Consider the following 22086-nt stretch of genomic DNA (forward strand, 5'->3'; position numbering starts at 1 on the left):
GGGGCAGTGCCCCGGTTGCCTCCTACTCTTTCTACGCCACTGTTCTGAAAACATGCTTTGCTGGGGAGGGGAGGGGGTTGCCATAACAGGTTTGGGAAGCCCTGCTTTAGGTGTCTGTAGCGTATATATGGGCAGGCAGAGCCACTAAACCATTGCACCTCTTATTCACACTAAGGGTCAGCCTACCATAGACGCTCATTCAAAAACATCCATTATGACCCAGAGAAATGTGACACTTCAAGAGAAAACAACTGTGCTTTTCTCATGATTAAAATGAGGCTATTGAAAGAAAGGTGAACCTAAGAGTTTTACATAAGTGATAATCTGCAAAGCAAAGATCAATTCTCAGTCATCCTAGGTCATGGTAGGCTAATGAAAAAGAACAAATGTGTGAAGACAGCAGAGATAATTTGCCAGCTGATGCCACCAGGACATATCTCGATATTAAAATTTCAAAAACGTGGAGAAAAAGGCCTCGGCCTAGCCTGCCAAAACAGGCTACCAGCTCTTGCAGCCGTATTCTATAAATGCTAGGCGGCAGTAATTGTTTTAATTGGCTTTACTCAGCATGGTAATTGAGCACATTGTTTAAAACCAATTAAAAACTCATTTTCATTTTAAGTAGGCACCGGGAAGTGTCTACAGTAGAGGCGCTGAAATCGCATCTACAGCAGAATGCGTAACAGTGGCTGTGGTTAGGGGCAGAGTGGGACGTAGGCGCCATTAGGTGTCTTTCGCTAAAGAACTTAAGTGTCTGCAATGTAGGCCAGTAAAATCCTGGCCTACACCGCAGACACCTAAGCTGTCAGGTAGGTATCAGCGTGGTACAGTGGCTAAAGTGACAGCCTCAGCACCTTGAGGTTGTGGGTTCAAATCTACCCTGCTCCTTGTGACCCTGGGCAAGTCACTTAATCCCCCCATTGCCCCAAGTACATTAGATAGATTGTGAGACCGCCAGGAGACATGCTTGAGTACCTGAATAAATTCATGTAAACCGTTCAGAGCTCCCCCTGGGAGAACAGTATAGAAAATTGAATAGTTTCTGGTAACCAGAGCTGCTACTGTGATGTCACAATGCCTCATTCCACCAATAAGAGCCAACCTCATCAGTGATGTCAGAATGGCTTGATTGTCCTTTACTTGGCTCACTTTTACTACATTTTGATTTCTAGAGTGGCGCAGTGGTTAAAGCTACAGTCTCAGCAGCCTGAGGTTGTGGGTTCAAACCCACACTGCTCCTTGTGACCCTGGGCCCCAGGTACACTAGATAGATTGTGAGCCCACCAGGACAGACAGGGAAAAATGCTTGAGCACCTGAATAAATAAATAGTGTGAAGAGTTTCAGCCTCTGATAACCAGAGCTGGTATTGTGACATCATAATGCCTCATTCCACCAATAAGAGCCAACCTCATCAGTGATGTCACAATGGCTTGATTGCCCTACACTTGGCTCACTTTGACCACATTTTGATTTCTAGAATGGTGCAGTGGTTAAAGTTTCAGCCTCAGCACCCCGAGGTTGTAGTTTTAAACCCACAATGCTCCTTGTGACCCTGGGCAACTCACTTAATCCCCCCATTGCCCCAGGTACAGTAGAGAGATTGTGAGCCCACCGGGACAGACGGGGACAATGCTTGACTACCTGAATAAATGCATGTAAACCGTTCTGAGCTTCCCTGGGAGAACAGTGTAGAAAATTGAACACATAGTCTGAAAAGTTTCTGGTAACCAGGGCTTATACTGTGATGTCACAATGCCTCATTCCACCAATAAGAACCAACCTCATCAGTGATGTCACAATGACCTGATTGTCCTTTACTTGGGTCTCTTCTAATACATTTTGATTTCTAGAGTGGCGCAGTGGTTAAAGCTCCAGCCTCAGCACCCTGAGGTTGTGGGTTCAAATCCACACTGCTCCTTGTGACTCTGAGCAAGTCACTTAATCCCCCCATCGCTCCAGGTACATTAGATAGATTGGGAGCCCACCAGGACAGACAGGGAAAAATGCTTGAGTAGCTGTAATAAGGAATTCTACCTGTGAACAAAAGCATGAGCTCCCACATTCTAACCAGGAAATATGTTAGTAAAGAGGAACCACCTTACCTTATTTTTTTGTTAATCTTTCTTATTGTGCATTTAAGCAGACTAATAATGCAACCACACCAGCTAATCCAAGTATGTGAAATGACATTTGAGTGAAAGAAGACCCAGATTTGAAGTTCACACTGCAGGATTATACTTGAGGTGAGCTTTTCCAGGCGTGCATTATTTGCAAACCTTTTGCCAACTGGGGGATGTGCAGCTGTTTTAAAAACATTGCCGGTATTCACGTTATTCTACTGTGTCATTTCTCATCTGAAATGACCACCCCAAAAAGGCAAACCAAATAATGTTTCACATTTTAGTGTCCTGGAAGCATTTAAGCGTAGACTTAGAGGACTCGCCTCTGCCTCGAACCTTCTGTAAAATAGCTCCAATCTACATACCACAGTCTACCCAACAAGATCAACCATCACTGGCACTACCGTGCCCTGTCATACCGACACGTCATCTCTATTACCTAACACATATTATCATGTGCCGTTATGTACTTGCCATTCAAGTTTCAAGTTTATTCATGTTTTTGGATTAAACGCTTATCCAAAGGTACAAAGCGTTGTACAAAGAGTAAAAAAATAAAAGGACATTAGAAACATAGAAATAGACGGCAAATAAGGGCCAGGGCCCATCTAGTCTGCCCACCTTAATGACCCTCCCCTACCTGTCCATGATTCATTAAAGGACATACTTGGGTAACTGCTTTGTAAAGCCAGAAGAAACCATAGGAAAGTAGGGGAGAAGTACAATTTTTAAAAGGAAAGTACATAAGGGGGGTGGGAAAAAAAGGATTGCTGGCAAAGATATATGTCAAATTTGGAAACTGCTAAAATTATTAATTTTAGAAACTGCTAAAATTGATAAGCATTGTATTTTCAGTTAAAGGCATCTTTAAATTGCTTTTAAATTTCTGCAAATCTCGTTCCATTCTTAGATATAGGGGAAGAGAATTCCAAGTCATTGGAGCAGTTACAGAAAAAATAAGAGCACGGCGAGTCCCGGTTATTTTCAGGGAAGGGACGTTAAGGGTAAAATGTGAAGTAGATCTAAGAACTCTCGAGGGGGTCATACGGAATGAAAAGTCTATCTATAAATGCTGGGGCGTTGGTTTGTATAGTCTTAAAAACTAAAAGAGCAATTTTATATGTTATCCTATGTGTAACAGGCAGCCAATGAGCTTTTTTTTGTAGTAATGGGGTGACATGGTCAAATTTTTTAGAGCCTGAAATTATCTTAATTGCTGCGTTTTGAATAAGTTGGAGACGTTTTATATCTTTTACGTATGCCCCCTTTAATAAAGAATTACTGTCTTTGCTGATACTTCCACACGTTGCCAGACATCCCATGCTATACCACACCTAGCATATATTATCATTCACAGGTATGTATTTGTTTGCCATTCCATATACAGTGCTCCCCCGGTCATTTGCGGTCGACGATTCGCAGTCCCAGTCATTCGCGGTATTTTCCGACCGCGAATGACCGGGCAGGAGAGAGCAGCTGGAGCGCCGGCGAATGAAGGAAATCACTCGCGGTATGCTCCGACCGCCTCTTCCTGCACTAACGTCGGGCCTCACCAATCAGGAGCTGCTTTGTACACTTTTCAGAAGGATCTTTAATTTCTCTGTTAAAGCCTAGTGTACAGAATGGGAAACATGCATCGTCCTTTGAAGTACAGAAGAACTAGAGAAGATGACTTTTTAACTTGTAGTGCAGAGGGTGTGGGAAGAAGAGGGAGAGGAAAGGGGACTTCCACTTGGGTTCTGAAGCCAGTTCTAATGATGGGTTAAACAGGTCTGAAGTCCTTTTGGGTGGAGTCTCTGATTTTAATCTCATTAGGAAGGTGTGCACTTCAAAAGCACACCATGGTCATTTTTCCTTTGGCAGTAGTTGCAATCAGGTTTTCAGTACTGTGAGGCACTTGTAATTATTGATGGGAGACAACCAGAAGGACCATCATGGAATACTCAATAAAGCTGAAGACATCCCCTTGGTAAGAGCCGTTCCTTAAGTAGATTTGCCATTTTTTCAGTCCAAAGGTGTCTATTATATAGCTTACAGCTTCTACAAGTTTATATTAGAAGGAAGTAATATTTTTAGGATTGCCCCTTTTACCAAAATTCTGAATTGAAGCAATGTATATATTTCCATATCTAAGGTAGGCTAACCAATTTAGCGCATGCTAATGATTACTGCATCCTAAAGCCCTGATTCTAGTAATGGCTTTCGAAGTTAGGCGAAGGTCGGCGTCCTACCTCCACCTATCGTAATTGTTTTAATTGGTGATAAATGGCGCGGTAATTGACTGTAAAATCAATGAATAACTGATTTTTAAAAATGGAGGTGCCTAAGGGCTCTTCCAAAATGGCCGCCGCTCTCCCGTCTACAGAGGCGCTTTATGATGCCTAACGTCACTGTAGACGCGGCTAACGCTGGAAGTGGCATTAGGTGCCTCCGTAGCTGCGATTCTCATGAAAGGTAGACGCCGTAATATAGGCCTTTAAAGCTTTGGCTTACGTCTCCGGTGCCTACCTTTTTATAAAGCCATGATTCTAGAAATGGCACCTTGACACGCGATCAACGGCTGTTTTTTTAGGCGGCCACTGACAACAGCGCCGTTTATAGGATTCAGCCCTACATGCTAAGACACCCATTACATCCCCATGACTATCTTAGCATTAGTACATGCTAATCAGCAAATTGATTAGTGCACCTTAGCGTTAAATGCAATGACAAGCCTACGTCATGGTCTAACCTACTGTTTTTAGCAAGATCAACTCGGATGTGTGAAAATTCAATAATGCTCAGATGTACACTTTCACCAGAAAGATACAAGAAATGTCATATAAGAAGTGAACAGTGCTGCTGTAGTTTAAATAAAAGGAGCATAAAAAAAAATGGAGGAAAAGCCTCAGACTGGAACCCTCCCACCACCACAATGGTGGTCCAAGGTGGTTGGGCGATCACCTCAGTGGCAAAAAACCTCCATTTACTCTACCACACTATAAAAACTTTAAGCAGGGCTGTTTGTGCAAAAAAGATAGAAGAGACTTTCAACTTGTCTTCGGTTGATCGGTACACCGACGGTGGACAGCGTTTCAAAAAGAGTCCCATTTAAAGGTATGTCATAGTGGCTTCTCTTTACATCTCTTTTTGAAGTTGTGCACAAGTCCAGTCTATTGACACAAGATTTTATTCTGGTTTTAGTTTGATCGGATCGTTTTACACCCTGAGGCAGCAGACTTGTGAAACGCTGGCCACCGTCGGTGTACCGATCAACCGAAGATAAGTTGAAAGCCTCTTCTATCTTTTTTGCACAAACAGCCCTGCTTAAAGTTTTTATATTGTGAGAGAGTAAATGGAGGTTTTTTTGCCACTGAGGTGATCGCCCAACCACCTTGGACCACCATTGTGGTGGTGGGAGGGTTCCAGTCTGAGGCTTTTCCTCCATTTTTTTTTATACTCCTTTTATTTAAACTACAGCAGCACTGTTCACTTCTTATATGACATTTCTCGTATCTTTCTGGTGAAAGTGTACATCTGAGCTAACCTACTGTTTTAACACGATGGCTTCGCTCCCTAGTAAATGATGCTGTGTTTGGCGTTATGGAGCACGAAATGGAACTGCACATTTTTTTAAAATGTTATTACGTGTAACCGATGTTTTTGTGCATCGCTGCAAAGATGTCGTGAATGTGTGAAACTGTCATGAGTGAATTTGCAAAAGCATTAAGCCATTCTCTGCAAAGCATGCAGTGCAAGGGTTTCGCTATTCCTTTGCAAAAGCATCTATGCACTCTGCTTCTTGATGTAACAGGAACGTGGGGAACAAATCTGTTTGTGGTCCAGTCTTGTCCTGTGCTGAGCAGCACTTTTGCACCCTAGGAAGGTCCTGAAATTAATGTCTGTGAAGTTCAGTGATCAACAGTGGCAAGAATTCTTAAAAGAGATGTGTACTCATTGAAGTGACAGAAAAAATGTAATGTAATGTAATGTAATTTATTTCTTATATACCGCTCCATCCGTTAGGTTTACAGAAAATATACATTAAGATTAGAAATAAGAAAGGTACTTGAAAAATTCCCTTACTGTCCCGAAGGCTCACAATCTAACTAAAGTACCTGGAGGGTAATAGAGAAGTGAAAAGTAGAGTTAGAGGAAAAATAAAAATAAAATAAACATTTTAACAAGACAGCATTGATCTAAATACTTTGGAAGGTAGAAGAGAGGAGAGAAAGGAATAGAAGCAGAAGGGGGAGCCGTTGAACAGTAGAATTCTGCAGCATCCACTATCTCCTCCTCTCCCTATTGGCTAAGGCTCTTAACATTTGCATATCTTCTTCCCATTGGCTAAGGCTCTTTGCCTGCATTGTGATGTCATAGAGCTTTATGGTTATAGAAACCTAGAAACATGATGGCAGATGAAGGCCAAATGGTCCATGTAATGTAATGTAATGTAATTTATTTCTTATATACCGCTACATCCGTTAGGTTCTAAGCGGTTTACAGAAAATATACATTAAGATTAGAAATAAGAAAGGTACTTGAAAAATTCCCTTACTGTCCCGAAGGCTCACAATCTAACTAAAGTACCTGGAGGGTAATAGAGAAGTGAAAAGTAGAGTTAGAGGAAAAATAAAAATAAAATAAACATTTTAACAAGACAGCATTGATCTAAATACTTTGGAAGGTAGAAGAGAGGAGAGAAAGGAATAGAAGCAGAAGGGGGAGCCGTTTGAACAGTAGAATTCTGCAGCATCCACTATCTCCTCCTCTCCCTATTGGCTAAGGCTCTTAACATTTGCATATCTTCTTCCCATTGGCTAAGGCTCTTTGCCTGCATTGTGATGTCATAGAGCTTTATGGTTATAGAAACCTAGAAACATGATGGCAGATGAAGGCCAAATGGTCCATGTAATGTAATGTAATGTAATTTATTTCTTATATACCGCTACATCCGTTAGGTTCTAAGCGGTTTACAGAAAATATACATTAAGATTAGAAATAAGAAAGGTACTTGAAAAATTCCCTTACTGTCCCGAAGGCTCACAATCTAACTAAAGTACCTGGAGGGTAATAGAGAAGTGAAAAGTAGAGTTAGAGGAAAAATAAAAATAAAATAAACATTTTAATAAGACAGCATTGATCTAAATACTTTGGAAGGTAGAAGAGAGGAGAGAAAGGAATAGAAGCAGAAGGGGGAGCCGTTGAACAGTAGAATTCTGGAGAAATTGAAATGATAGAAATAGAACAAAACAAAGACAAAAGGCAAAACAATAGATAAGATTAAAGATAAATCATAAGCTGGAAAGAAAGATAAAATAAAACTTTGTCTTCAATCCACGGTTTCAGCATCAGTGATGAAGTGGAGCAAGTAAGTTTAGGAGGAGCGATTGACGTTTCCAGAAAGGGCTTCTTCAGGGAAGAGACTTGGCAGACAGTCCCAGGATGCCTATGTCTCCTCCCCTGCGATGTTCTCCCATCCATGCATTCCCTCCCAGACACACTGCCCGTGCCCCAGCCGCTCCAAGGAGGCTGCCCCAGATGAGGCCCACGGTGAATGCAGGATTCTCTCCTCTGCGGGAAAGCCGCCCGGAGCCGACAGTCGATCTTCTTAGCGGATTGCATGGGGGGAAGAGTTCACACTCTTGGTAGGATCGGGTCTGTGTGCTCTCGGTGGTTGTGGCTGGTCTTGTTGCTGCTTAGGTGTAAAAGCAGTTGATCTCCTACTTCTGATAATATTTAAAAGCAAGCATATTGATTTTTCCAACGGAATGCTGGGGGAAGAGCTTACTTGTTTCATCTTTTCTTTAAAAAAGAACAATACCAAACTCTCCACAGTTTGGGGGGGGGGGGAGGGGGTTTCCGTTATTAATAATAAGAATAGCATATATAGTAAAACCTTGCATAGCAAGTAACGTGGTATGTGAGTGTTTTCCAAGGCGAGCAAAACATTTTATTAAGTTTTAACTCGATAAATGAGCTTTGTCTTCAAGAACGAGCACGTATACAGTGTTTCCCCGCGAATTCGCGGTTTGCGGTTTCAATCATCCGCAGTATTCTCAGACCGCCTCTTTCTGTCCTAAAGTCGGGCTACACCAATCAGGAGCTGCGTGTCAAAGCAGCTCCTGATTGGTGTAGATCAGGGATCTCAAAGTCCCTCCTTGAGGGCCGCAATCCAGTCGGGTTTTCAGGATTTCCCCAATGAATCTGCATGGAAAGCAGTGCATGCCCATAGATCTCATGCATATTCATTGGGGAAATCCTGAAAACCCGACTGGATTGCGGCCCTCAAGGAGGGACTTTGACACCCCTGGTGTAGACCGACTTTAGAGCAACAAAAAAGGAAGGAGCGGTCCAACCTTATCTGCAGAAAAAACCAACCAGGAACAAACAAAAATCAACTGCAGATGTGTACAAGATGCAGGCAGAATTTATTGTGACAAATATAAATTTATAAAAACCTTTTTCCCAAACAAGGGACGCTTTACAGGAGTTGGCGATTCTCGGCACATTGGACCTTTTGGTTTATGATTTTTTTATTCCATATTTTTTGTGGCATATTTTTCAAACCTTTTTGCGTATTGGACCCCTGACGAAGGTTTGTCGGGTCCCTTGTTTGGGAAAAAGGTTTTTATAAATTTATATTTGTCACGATAAATTCTGCCTGCATCTTGTACACATCTGCAGTTGGTTTTTGTTTGTAGACCGACTTTAGTACGGGAAGAGGCAGTCGGATCATACCATGAACGATTTCCTTCACTCGCTGGTGCTCCGGCTGCCCTCTCCTGCCTCCCCAAGCGAAAAACCGTATTCGCGGGTTTTTTGAAATTCATGGGGGTTCCTGGAACGAACCCCCCGTGACTATCGGGGGACTACTGTATGTGCATAACGTCAAGTACACACATTATACGCGTGTCGCTTCGCATCACAGATTGCAGCTGATCATAATAAAAGCATCATAATAATTTATTTTCTTATATACCGCCCTACCAATAGTTCTGGGCGGTTTACAACAAGAAAAAACTGAAACATTTCAGGGAAGAAATACAATTGAATAAAATACTTATACTGTACCTATTTAAATCACTAACCTATTGTTAAAAGTTAGCATATAATTTCACCCGCAGTGGAGTGACTGTTCGAAACGAGCGAGGTCTTGCAATACAAGTGCGTACAGTACTGTATTTTGTATTAAAGTTTTTGGGTTGTGGAACGAATCGTTTGAGTTTCCATTATTCCCTATGGGGAAATTCGCTTTGCTCTACGAGTGCTTTGGATTTACGAGCATGCTTCCGGAACGAATTATGCTCGCAAACCAAGGTTTTCTTGTAATAATAATAAAGAAAATACCCCGAACACGCCACTTTTTAAAATGAAGTAAAGTAAAAATGGAAACCATAAGCAAAATGAAGTGACAAATTTCCCCAACGTATATCGTTAATTCTTAAAGATAAATAAAAACAAGAAATAAGATCGGGAATGGTATTATGGAAAGAGAAGAGATTCAAGTGCCAACTCTCGCTGGATTTCATCATGCTTCTTAAACAATAAATACATCTGTTGGGCTGAGAGAGATTAAAGCTGTCACCTGTGTTTCACCGGTTTCCTGTCTCACACACGATTTCAAGTTTCAAGTTTAATATAAATTTGATTGATCGCTTATTCAAAATTCTAAGCGATGTACACGTCGGTAAAATTACAGATTTTTAGAGAACAAAACAAACGACAAAAACTACATTTTGTAAGACATATTAAAGACTAACCTTACAAACGTATTAAAAATAGAAGGAAGGAAAGAGAAGAGAAATACAAGTTGTTTGGTAGTAAATAAGACATTTATGGTAAAAAACAATGGGAAGGGAGAGAACCAGGTACTTCGAAATAAGGCTCCTAGTCAGGCTTTCTAATTATCAAATGCATCCTTAAAAAGAAAGCTTTTTAATTTGCTCTTAAATCTGTCCAAGTTGCGTTCTTCCCTTAAATAGAAAGGGAATGACTTCCATGTTTGAGGGACTGTGACAGAAAAAAGGAATTGTCGCCATGTATTAATCATTTTAAGTGAGGGAATTATTAGTAAACTAGTGTTTTAGCCCGTTACAGTAATGGGTGCTAGAATCCTGACCCTGACCCCACCCGTGGCCCTCCATCTGGCCTCCTGGACCCCCATTACTTACCCGAGGACGTACCAACCCCTCCTCCCTTAGTGCCCCAAAGCACTGACTCTGTTGCACCCCTTTTGCCATCTTTCCCTTTCCTGTCCCCTCCGTCCTTCTCTCTCTCCTGCTCCTGCTGTACAGACAAGCAGTCTTGAATGCTTGCAAGGTCTGCTGGAGTATATTAGGGGGGGATAGATTCTGTAAAAGTATAGAATTACCAGCGCTTTTTCTTCTTTCTTTCTTTTTTTTTGTGAGCTACCTAGTCTCCAGGGTGACAATTCTTCATTCAGGGCACGCGCCCACTGGCCATTCTTCCGGCCGCGTGCCCGCTTCCCCCAAACTGGAAACAGGAACCGGAGGCGGGAAGGCGCCGAAGTGGCCTGACAAAATGAAATCCAAATCCTGGCGCCGGCCATTCTTCCGGCCGCGCACCCGCTTCCCCCAAACCGGAAACAGGAACCGCAGTCGGAGGAGGAAGGCGCCGACATGGGTGACAAAATGAAATTCAAATCCTGCGCCGGCTCCGGTTCTGCCAGGCCATTTTGCTCGGGCCGCTTTGGTGGACTGGATGGAGGACCTATAGAGCAGGGAGGCCGGCGCTTTGCAATTTCTCTTCCGGCCGCTGGCACTGGTAAGCGCGCATATGCACTCCTGCCGCCATGGACCTACTGATCATGGATCAGAGATCACGGAAGCACGCAGGTAAGAGTGCGCATGCGCGCTTAGGGTTTTATTATATTAGATGTTGATCTTTGACCTCAATAATCTAGTTGCGGTGTAGGGAATTAGTAATTTATGAATAAAAGCAGGAGCTTCGTATAGCAAAGATTTGAAAGTAAGTAGGCTTAGTTTATATAATATACGGAGAGCTACTGGGAGCTGATGCGCTTTCTTAAGGAGAGGCGACACGTGATCGAATTTCTTAGCTTTCATAAAAGCATTTTGTATAATCAGTAAACGTCTGAGGTGCTTCAATGCATTTGACGCCAGTTTGTCTAAGGGCTCCTTTTACTAAGCAGCGTTAGGGCTTTAACGCACGGAATAGCGTGTGCTACATTGCCACGTGCGCTAGACCTTAACGCCAGCATTGAGCTGTGTTCTAGCCGTATAGCGCGGGTTTAGCGCGCGCTAAAATGCGGCATGCGCTAAAAACGCTAACGCAGCTTAGTAAAAGGAGACCTAAGTTTTCAGTTTCATATACGCTCTGGCGACTATTGAAAACGGAGACCTGCCACTTGCAAAGTAGGTTCTGCTCAGGGATTATAAGTGTTGACTCTCAAATTTATACATCCAATATTGGCAAATAAATTTCTCTGTTTCAATGAGGAAATTTATACCATATCCACTAAACATAGAATCCTCATTTATCCATATACTCCAAACCTCTTTTGTATATACAGTGGTGCCTTACACAACGAACTTAATTGGTTCCAGGAGCAAGTTTGTTATGCGAAAAGTTCGTTATGTGAAACGCGTTTTCCCATAACAATACATGTTAAAAAAAATAATTCGTTCTGTAGCATAAAATATGCTAAGATGACATAAAAAAAGATAAATTTATTCCTGCTATGTGTGACTGTGGTATTCTGTTAGCATGATATTTCTGTGTAGCATTCTATAATAATTTGGCTTATTCAATTTTCTTGATAGTAGAGGGGATATATGTGAAGGGGAGGGGAGACAGGGGTTTTGTTGATCCTTGCTGTGTATTATAATCACCCCCCACATACTCCCTAGTACCTTTTTTAATTCCTCCCATCTTTCCCAGCCAGTGGCGTACAGGCCAGAAGCGCAGAGATCAGGAGCAATTCCTCTGCACGCCTGTGTGGGCCCATGCCGATCTCCGAATGGCTGCAGTTAGTTCTTGTGAGTCCCGCGAGAGCTGACTGCAGCCATTCAGAGATCAGCGCAGGCCCAGGCAGTAGCACAGAAGGCTTGCTCTTGATCTCTGCGCTTCTGGCTGGGAAATTTGCTAGACCACCAGTTACGAGTGAGCGGGTGAGATTAAAGTTGCAGCAGTGGTGGCTTTTTTAAAAAAATATGTGGCGGCGGGGGGAGGTTTAAAAATATGCGGTGGCGGCAGAGGCTTAAAAATATGCAGCGGCGGCGGCAGGGGGGTTTAAAATATGGGAGCCAGGCGGAGAGAGGGCAGTTAAGCGCAGTGCCTGCGCGGAAGGATGCAGCTCGGGCGACTTCGTTGTGTGAAACGAAGTTCGTTGTGGGAAGCAAGACCTGAAGTTCGTTGTGCGCAGCGTTCGCTGTGCGAGGCGTCCGTTATGCGAGGCACCACTGTACAGTACTTTTCTAGAATCTTCTGATATCATACATTTCACCGGATCAGACCGAGGTCCATTCAGTCCGGTGCTCCGCACACGCGGCGGCCCATTTAGGTACTCCTTTCTGGAGACCCGACTTTACCGTATCCCTCAATATGATATGCAAGAAGGTGTGCATCCAACCTGCGCTTGAATCCCAGTACCGTAGTCTCCGCCACAACCTCCTCCGGGCGTGCATTCCAAGCACCCACCACCCGCTGTGTGAAACAGAACTTCCTGGCATTTGTCCTGAACCTGCTGCCACTCAGTTTCAGGCTATGACCTCTTGTCCGTGTCACATCAGAAAATGTTAGCAATGCTGCTTCTTGGTCTATTATATCAAATCCTTTTAATATTTTAAAAGTCTCTATCAAGTCCCCTCTCTGTCTTCTCTTCTCGAGGGTAAACAGTCCCGGTTTCCTGGTAGCTCAAATGCTCCATTCCTTTGACAAGTTTCGTGGCTCGCCTCTGCACTTTCTCCAACAGAGTTATATCCCTCTTGAGGTATGGAGACCAGTGTTGGACACAATATTCTAAGTGCGGTCTGACCATTGTTCTATAAAGTGGCATTATGACATCTTCCGATCGACTCCATTTCTGGCATGGCTCAAATTTCATCTATGTTGGGAGATGACCTCGGTGGCTACTTCTGTATAGAATAAATCTGTTGAAAGTGCAGAATTTCAAATGTAGCTAGCCTCCTCATTGGCCCTCTCCCCTATCTTATTTATGGAATTTTTCTTTATCATTTTCAATATTTTCAATACTTTGAATAACTTAGTAAATAATTTGGATCTTTTCCAGATAAGCCCCGCCACTAATGGAAAAAGTGCACGCGCCAAATGCTAAGCCCCGCCACCTTTTGCCAGCGCACGCAACCTTAACCAGTGAAGTTCTCAGCACAACGCCCCCACAACGCGGCGCGATGTGTATTAAGTAAAGTGTGGGGGGGGTTCCCCCCCCCCCACACCCCCGTCGGAGCACCCAAAAAATTATAAAAAAGAGGATATGAAACTTAACATTATAAAAAATAAGATAAACTGTCGACCATTTTTTTAAGGGCTCTGACGGGGAGGCGTGGGGGGGGGGAACCCCCCCCCCACTTTACTTTATACAGATCGCGCCTCTTTTTTATAATCTTTTTTGGGTGGCGGGGGTGAACTTTTTGGCGGGGCTTATCTGGAAAAGATCCAATAATTTAATAAGTGACTTAGCCATGCCAGAAATGATATAGGGTTCAAATGGATAAATGAAAGAAAACTAGAAAAAATGTATGATATCAGAAGATTCTAGAAAAGTATATACAAAAGAGGTTCGGAGTATAAGGATAAATGAGGATTCTATGTTTAGTGGAACTCTCAAATTTATGCATCCAGGCGTAAGTTAAAAAATAGCCACCAAGTCCAGCACATTTATATCATTGTAGCTAGTACTGCATGCTGTTCTCTCGTACATTACGAATAACCAGGTTGATTATTAGCGCGATTCAACCAGGTAGGAGAGTTTTTACCTGGCTAAATCATGCTGACAGGCCCAGGTGCTGAGATCTCTGTGGCACTTAAACAGAGCGCGGGGCATATTCAGACCATATCTCGAAGTCCGATTTGGATTTTTGGCACTAGACGTCCAAAATCGGCAGTGGAAAAATCTCATTTTTGAAAGTCAAATCACCATACGTCTACGATTTTTTTTTTTTAAATCGTCTATCTGGACGTCCAGGCCATTGGGTTGCCCAGACCGCCAGGACATATATCTTTATACCACATTTTTGAAATTTTGTTCAAGTCCTAAATGCCCAAAACATGATGCCAAACTAAGCAATGTAGTGAGCAAAAGCACAACAGACAAAAATTCAATGGCAGACGATATGATGCATGACCTACTTCTACTGGAGCGCTGGTCTAGGTCCTGGGAACTCAGTTTCAATGCCAAAAAATGCAAAGTCATGCACCTGGGAAGCCAAAATCCATGCAAGATTTACACCCTAAATGGCGAGATCCTGACAAGAACTGAAGCAGAAAAAGACTTAGGGGTGATTGTCAGGGAAGACATGAAGTCTGCAAATCAAGTGGAGCAAGCTTCATCCAAAGCAAGGGAAATCATAGGTTGCATACGCAGGAGTTTCGTCAGCCGTAAACCTGAAGTCATTATGCCACTGTATAGATCCATGGTGAGACCGCACCTGGAGTACTGTGTGCAATTCTGGAGGCCGCATTACCGCAAGGATGTGCTGAGACTGGAGTCGGTACAGAGAATAGCCACCAGGATGGTCTCGGGACTCAAGGAGCTCCCATACGAGGAGCGGTTAGGGAAGTTGCAGCTCTACTCACTCGAGGAACGTAGAGAGAGGGGAGATATGATCGAGACATTCAAGTATCTCACGGGCTGCATCGAGGTGGAAGAAGATATCTTCTGTTTCAAGGGTCCCACGGCAACAAGGGGGCATCAGTAAAAAATCAGGGGCGGGAAACTGCACGGTGACACTAGGAAGTTCTTCTTCACTGAAAGGGTGGTTGATCGCTGGAATAGTCTTCCACTTCAGGTTATTGAGGCCAGCAGCGTGCCAGATTTTAAGGCCAGATGGGATAGACATGTGGGATCTATCCGCAAAGATAGATAGGGAGGGTCATTGGAGTGGGCAGACTTGATGGGCCGTGGCCCTTATCTGCCGTCTATTTCTATGTTTCTAAGACTATTTGGATGTGGGAGGGGCCAATCTTGTAATGGACTGGCCACCCGGACATGTCAACAGAGCAGTGGGGCACTTTAGAGGGCACTGCTGTGAACTTTACAAAAAAGGGTGCCACATAAACATCTCATCACAACTCCCATATAGGTTATGGTGAGACCCCCAAACACCTCCAAACCTTACTCTACCCACTTGTCTATAGTACCAATTGCCCTTATGGCTGCAGGCTCATCTATATGGCAGTAGAGTAGGGTTTTTTTGTTGTTGTTGGGGGGGGGGGGAGAGGTTGGAGGCTCACATTTTCCATCATAAATGTGGTTAGAGTGACTTATAGCCCACTAGTCTCCCCCCCCCCCACAGGCTATTTAAGATAACTGTGTGCAGCTCTGCTAGGCTTTCCTATACCAGGTGCTGATGTTCTGGAGACAAGTATGTACTTTTTTTATTCTGATCTTTATGGGGGTGTGAGGGGGGTCCATGAACACTGGGGGAGGGTGTGTGGGTCTTTATTTTGTCTCTGCAGTCGTTATCTGGTCATGCTGGATACCTTTTTGGCACTATACCTGTTTTCACATCGTCTAACTCTCAACGTCTAAATTTCGTCCACGGCGTTTAGTAAAACATTCAATTACCCCTGCAGGATGACTAAGTCTAGGTCGACCCCTATCCCACCCAAATACTGCCCTAACCACTCCTCCAGATTCGCACCTTTCAACTCTGGGCACACAGCGGCATTCAAAGGCATAAAAAGTCCCACTACATGTCCAGAAAGTTGGTTTGGTTGTCGGCACATGAACGACTTGTCTATTAGGATGTCTAAGTGCTTGCTTGGGCGAGTTTCAAAGTTTTGATTATGAGCGTACCAAAGGTGACGAGGTCCACCCCAGGTATAGCCAGTGGGAGGGTGGACCAGTCACCCTTTGCCTGCAGCTTTTGGCTCTGTCAGCCCCCTTGAGTATGCAGTAAGGTTTTGCAAATTTGTTACACAATCTAAGACAGGCATTGTTGTCTGTGTAAATGTAGGCCAAATTTGATCTACTGGGTATAAAGAACAGACTTTTTTATTCAGGCTCACCACTTCAGGAAACACTCGTATCTCCTGTGGTTTTCCTTTTAACAGCAAAGAAAATATACCATTTCTCAAGTCATCTTCCCTTCTTCATTCCAGGGATAAATTACTCCTTTCTTCCGTGCACTTTCTTAATTCCAGTTACATAATTCAGAACAGACCTGCTTCCTGGCAGCGTTTGCAAAGAAGAAACTCTTCTCTTTCTCCTTCTCGCTCAGCCCCTCTCCGCCTCTGCTACTGGCTTACGAACAGAGGAGTCTCTTCAGTGGAGGCCTAGCCAGCTTTTGACGTCGGAGGGAGCAGAATTTCGTAAAATAAGTCCCGGAAGGACTGGGGGGAGAGGGGGAGGGCTGAAATCTGCATTTGCATAGGCAGTTGGTGACTCACATTTTCGAGGAGGCTCAAGTAGGCCTATGGTGGGATGGGATAGGGTTAGGGCAGGTCAAATTTACATCCTTAGGGTGGTGATACCTGTGTTAGCAGTAAAGGAACAGTGGAGGTACTTTCAAACACCGCAGGGAAGGACCCCTTTCCTACAAAGCTGCGCGGCAGCAGCCCCGAAGCCCTTTAAGGCCCTCTTTAACTACGTTGCACTAACTGATTGGCGCGTGCTAAACAGTACCGCATGCATGTTAGTCCATGGACGCGTTAGCGTTTAGCGTGGGCTAATTCGATTAGTGCGCGTTAATCGGTTAGCGCATCTTAGTAAAAGAGGGGGGGGGGGAATCTCTATGGGCTTCGGGGCCATTACTGCGCAGCTTTGTAGAAGAGGGGGTATATCTTTCTAGTGCAATTCCACCAGTGTTCTCCCCCCCACCCCATATTCCATGTAATTATGTGCCAAAAAAGCAATGCAATAGTAATCCTGTGTTTACCAGCAGCCATAAATTGATTGGCCTATCAATGTTTTTGTTAGATTGTCAAATGATCAATAAGTTTCAAATGCACAGCCTTTAGTTTATTGTTAAGTTAATAGAAACAAAGAAACATGATGGCAGATAAAGGCCAAATGGCCCATCCGCAGCATCCACTATCTCTACCTCTCCCTATTGGCTAAGGCTCTTCACATTTGCATCTCCTCTTCTTATAGGCTAAGGCTCTTTACACCTGCATTGTGATGTCATAGAACTTTATGGTTATAGAAATATAGAAACACGGTGGCAGATAAAGGCCAAATGGCCCATCCACTGTGTCCTCCTCTCCCTATTGGCTAAGGCTCTGAACATGTGCATCTCCTCTTCCTATAGGCTAAGGCTCTTTACACTTGCATTGTGAGGTCATAGAACTTTGTGGTTATAGAAACCTGATAGCAGATAAAGGCCAAATGGCCCATCCAGTCTACCCATCTGCAGTAACCATTATTTCTTCCTCTCTCTAAGAGATCCCACATGCCTATCCCAGGCTTTCTTGAAATCAGACACAGTCTCTGTCTCTACCACCTCTTCCGGGAGACTGTTCCATGCATCTACCACCCTTTCTGTAAAAAAGTATTTCCTTAGATTACTCCTGAGCCTATCACCTCTTAACTTCATCCTATGCCCTCTCATTTCAAATGAAAGAGACTCAACTCATGTGTATTTATGCCATGTAGCTATTTAAAAAGGCAGTGGGGGGCGGGACTGGGGTATAATGGGGTGGGGATAGGTGGAACTAGGAGTCTGGATTTTCCATTTGAAAAATCTGGTAACCCTACACGCAATCGTCAGTGACAATGATACCATTTAGATTGAAAATCCAGGCCATTGTGAAGTAATGCAAAGCCTTAAAGAAGTTACTCAGGACCTATAAACTAAATCTACCATATCCTAACATCATTACATTACACTATGCTCTTATATCCTGCAAGAGTCCAGTTGAATGCAATACAGTTACAGATATAAAAAACAAAACCTAGGACAGCTTTCATGGGGAGGTGTAGCTCATTGGTAGAGCTTCTGCCTGTGCACCCAGAGGTTGCGAGATTAACCCCCAGTGCTTCTCCTTGGGACCCTGGGCAAGTCACTTAATCCTCCTGTGCCCACCGCTTTGAATGTCAGCTTTGACATACCAAAACCACAGTATACAAAAAGGCAGTATACTAGTCCCCATTCCTTTTAGTCCAGCCCAGTATCCTGTTTCCAACAGTGGCCAACCCAGGTCCCAAGTACCTGGTAGAAACCCAAGAGAAGCAACATTCCAGAGCTCAGACTGTGATGTCATAATGCCTCATTCCACCAATGCCTAAGAGCCAACCTCATCAGTGATGTCACAATGGCTTGATTGGCCTATTCTTGGCTCACATAAGAGTTGCCATACTGGGACAGACCAAAGGTGTGGCTCCCTGGTAGAGCTGCTGCCTCTGCACTCAGAGATTGTGAGATCAAATCCCAGTGATGCTCCTTGTGACCTGATAAGATTGCTGCAGATCTTATCATCAGCCCATAATAAAGACCTTGTGACAATGACAGTTACAATAAGATAGGTTTATTATCAATAAGCAAAAGGCAACTCACATGAAATAGCAAAGTACAGCATATTGTCCATAAGGATAACATACATATGAAATAGCAATCTGATGTTCTTTTGGGTCTGACTCCTCTCTCTTTTCTCCTCCTTCTTCTCTTAAGCCATCCATCCTGTCACTTATATACTTTATTTCAGTAGCCTAGTGTACCTCCTAGTTACTCACTTCGAATTGGTTTGTCACATATGTCATTTTTATTGGCTGAATGGTCTATACACTTATCATGGAGCCATTCTGAAGTGTGACGTCACCTGGTGCCAAAACTGACCTTTCTATATTTCCCTGACAAATGCATTCTCGATACTAAGGCTAATAACTTCAGAGAGCAAGCCCCCACCTTCCTGAGTTACACTGTCCTTCGCTAGTACTTCTTAGGAGGACCTCTTATGTACTGTACTGTTCTGAAAAGTCCCAAAACAGGTGATATCACAGTCAAGAGATCTGACTGCTAGTTTCTGGAGTAAAGGTGAATCTCTCTCTTACAGAGGAGAAAATGATTGCTTAGAAGTTTGAATTCAAATGCACAATGTCTCTCTTAGAAATATAACTATTTGGGGTTCTAGGGGTCTTCACCTACAATATATGCAGGTCTTATGCTTGCGTCTTCTTCTGCCTACATTTTCATGCAGGTCTTACTCCCGATTCTCCCCTGATTCGTCCTCAGACCCTGGGCTAATCACTTAATCCTCCATTGCCCACTGCTTTGAATGTCAGCTTTGACATGCCAAAGCAGCAAAAAGGCGGCATACTAGTCCTCTTTCTAGGAATTACAACACAATAACTACAGTGCATTTAACAAAAAAAAGTTGCTTTCTTTAAATCCCTATAATTGTTTATCTTCCAGATATTTAATGGGAGAACAATCCACCACTAGTTGATGGATAACGTCGTTGAATGCAGTTTAGATTTATTGAGCTTGGATATTGTAGAAGCAGCTGAAGGCAATCTACAGTTCCATACCATTTCTATAAGTCAAATGCACCAAATTGACACTTTTTCTTTTTATTAATGAGACTCCCTCAGGTGATGATCAGCCCTTACAATGTGGACTTGATAAATAATTTTTCAGTTTGGTATATTTTTCTTAGAACTTTATGTAACTGCCTGAAGTTTTTATATGTTGTAGCAAATGAATACATTTATTTTTTTTTTAAATGCACCAAATTGGATATACAGTATACTCTGGCAATAACCCGTATAAGGCTAGATAAATCAGTGCACATAATTTAAAAATGATCCAGGAATGCAGAGTGTTTAGGGTTCAGCAGTACATTTAATAGAGTGTGGAGTCCATTGACTATATTTGTAACATTATAATAATTGTAACGTATTTATTTATTTTTTTTAGGTTGGTAGAATTCCTTACGCATCCAGGGGAGGGAGGGGGGAGGGAAAGATATTTTGTTTATTAAAATACTTAATTATAATATTATAATTACATAATTTGTCTTTTTGTAGTAAATTTGGTAGGGGGGAGAAAATGAATGTTTTAAGTATAAATTGTATGTTTAATAATGCGTTTTATGAAATATTTATGTTCAGATAATTGTATTGCATTGTCAAAGTTTAAATATCAATAAAGATTTATTAAAAAAAAAAAAAAATGATCCAGGCTCTCACTGGAAGCCAGTGCAGATTCCTCAGCAGTGGTGCAGCTGGTTCATAATTGGACTGTCCAAAAATCAAACTGGCTGAGGTGTTCTACTCCGTTAATTTTTGCAATTTCGGAAATCTTTTGGCATGGGCATGGGTTTATTGAAATAAACCATGAATTAAATTTAAAAAAAAGGGAGGGGGCATATTCCCCCCAAACAAAGCAAAATGAAAAAATGAAGTCCTTATACTTAGAAAACAACTTTCTGGGCTCCTTTTACTAAACCGCGTTAGGGTATTAACACGTGGAATAGCATGCGCTAAATTTCTGCACGCACTAGACGCTGACGCCAGCATTGAGCTGGCGTTAGTTCTAGCTGCATAGCGCGTGCTAAAATGCCGCTTGCGCTAAAGACGCTAACGCAGCTTAGTAAAAGGAGCCCTGTATGCACCACAAAAGAACACTCGGAAACTTTTCAAAACTAATACATGATTTCTTTTCTCTTCTTTTTGGACTGAAATATTGTGCAGGAGATGTTTGGTTACAGGACCCATGGCTGTCGCCGAGCGCTGTGCGTGGCTAGTTACCTCATGTCCTGCGGGATTCTTCTGCTCCTCTTTTACTGGAAACCGGAGTGGAACGTGTGGGCTAACTGTGTCCCGTGTTCTTTGGAAGAAGCTGATGTCATATTATTAAGAACAATGGTAGGAGTTAACCTTATTATTTACTGCGATCGCAAAACAGAGGAACAAAAAGGGCCGCTGAAAAGTTGTCAACCCAACCAACAAAGCTGGGGCAATCTCCATTGAGGGCCAGACACTTACGGTCACTTTTACAAAGCCGCGCTAGCAGCTGCCCTGCGCTAACGGCCCCGAAGCCCATAGAGATTTAAAGGGCTTCAGGACTGTAAAAGAGGCCGTTAGTCCAGCAATTTTCCACCTTTTTCATTCTGTATTCTTCTAATGGAACGAAAAACAAAAGTGGCAAATCACTGGACTGATAAGTGTAAAGCCCTCGATGGAGACAGCCTCAACTTTGTTGGCTGTGCTGAGAAGTTTTCAGCGCCCCCCCCCCCCTCGTAGACATAGGTTTTAGCTTCTTTGAGAAACTAACTTCACATCTGCGACCTTATGTTGTCCAATAGGCCATTTCTAGAGTGAAAAACGGGGAAGATTCTAGGGTGACAGGTCAAAAACGCGCAAGACAATTGCGCGCAGACAAAATAGCGCAGACAAATAAGCGCAAAGACAATTGCGCGCAAGACAATTGAGCGCAGCGACAACTCAGCGCAAGACAATTGAGCGCAGCGACAACTCAGCGCAAGACAACTCAGCGCAAGACAACTCAGCGCAAGACAACTCAGCGCGCCACTAGAGGCCGCTTGACCATCGGAGGACACGCGCACGTACAGCACGTGAACACGTCATCACGTCAACGTGTGTTATGTATGATTCCCTTGACTCTTTGCGTTTTCAACATAAATCACGTGAATGCATTTTCGTTACCATGGTTACGTTATCTCATGATATATATTCTCCGAACAGCATTTAAATACAAGTCACGTGAATGCATTTTCGTTACTATGGTTACGTTTCTACATTATATATGTCCTCCTTCCTTTCCCGCCTTCCTTTCGCTGCCTGACCGTGTCCATTATAGG

The 22086-nt window shown here is 43.1% G+C and overlaps 1 protein-coding gene across 1 annotated transcript in view; it reads left to right on the forward strand.

Annotated features, from left to right (window-relative positions):
• The first annotated feature begins 20959 nt into the window (after positions 1-20959).
• LOC117366930 (probable cation-transporting ATPase 13A4) overlaps positions 20960-22086 on the forward strand; it is a 98349-nt gene continuing 97222 nt past the window's right edge. Inside the window, exon 1 of the mRNA XM_033958988.1 lies at positions 20960-21130. Within this exon, the coding sequence (XP_033814879.1) occupies positions 20960-21130 (171 nt within the window). The remainder of the gene's footprint in view (positions 21131-22086) is intronic.

Source organism: Geotrypetes seraphini, chromosome 9 (genome assembly GCF_902459505.1).
Source record: "Geotrypetes seraphini chromosome 9, aGeoSer1.1, whole genome shotgun sequence".
Lineage (NCBI taxonomy): Eukaryota > Metazoa > Chordata > Amphibia > Gymnophiona > Dermophiidae > Geotrypetes > Geotrypetes seraphini.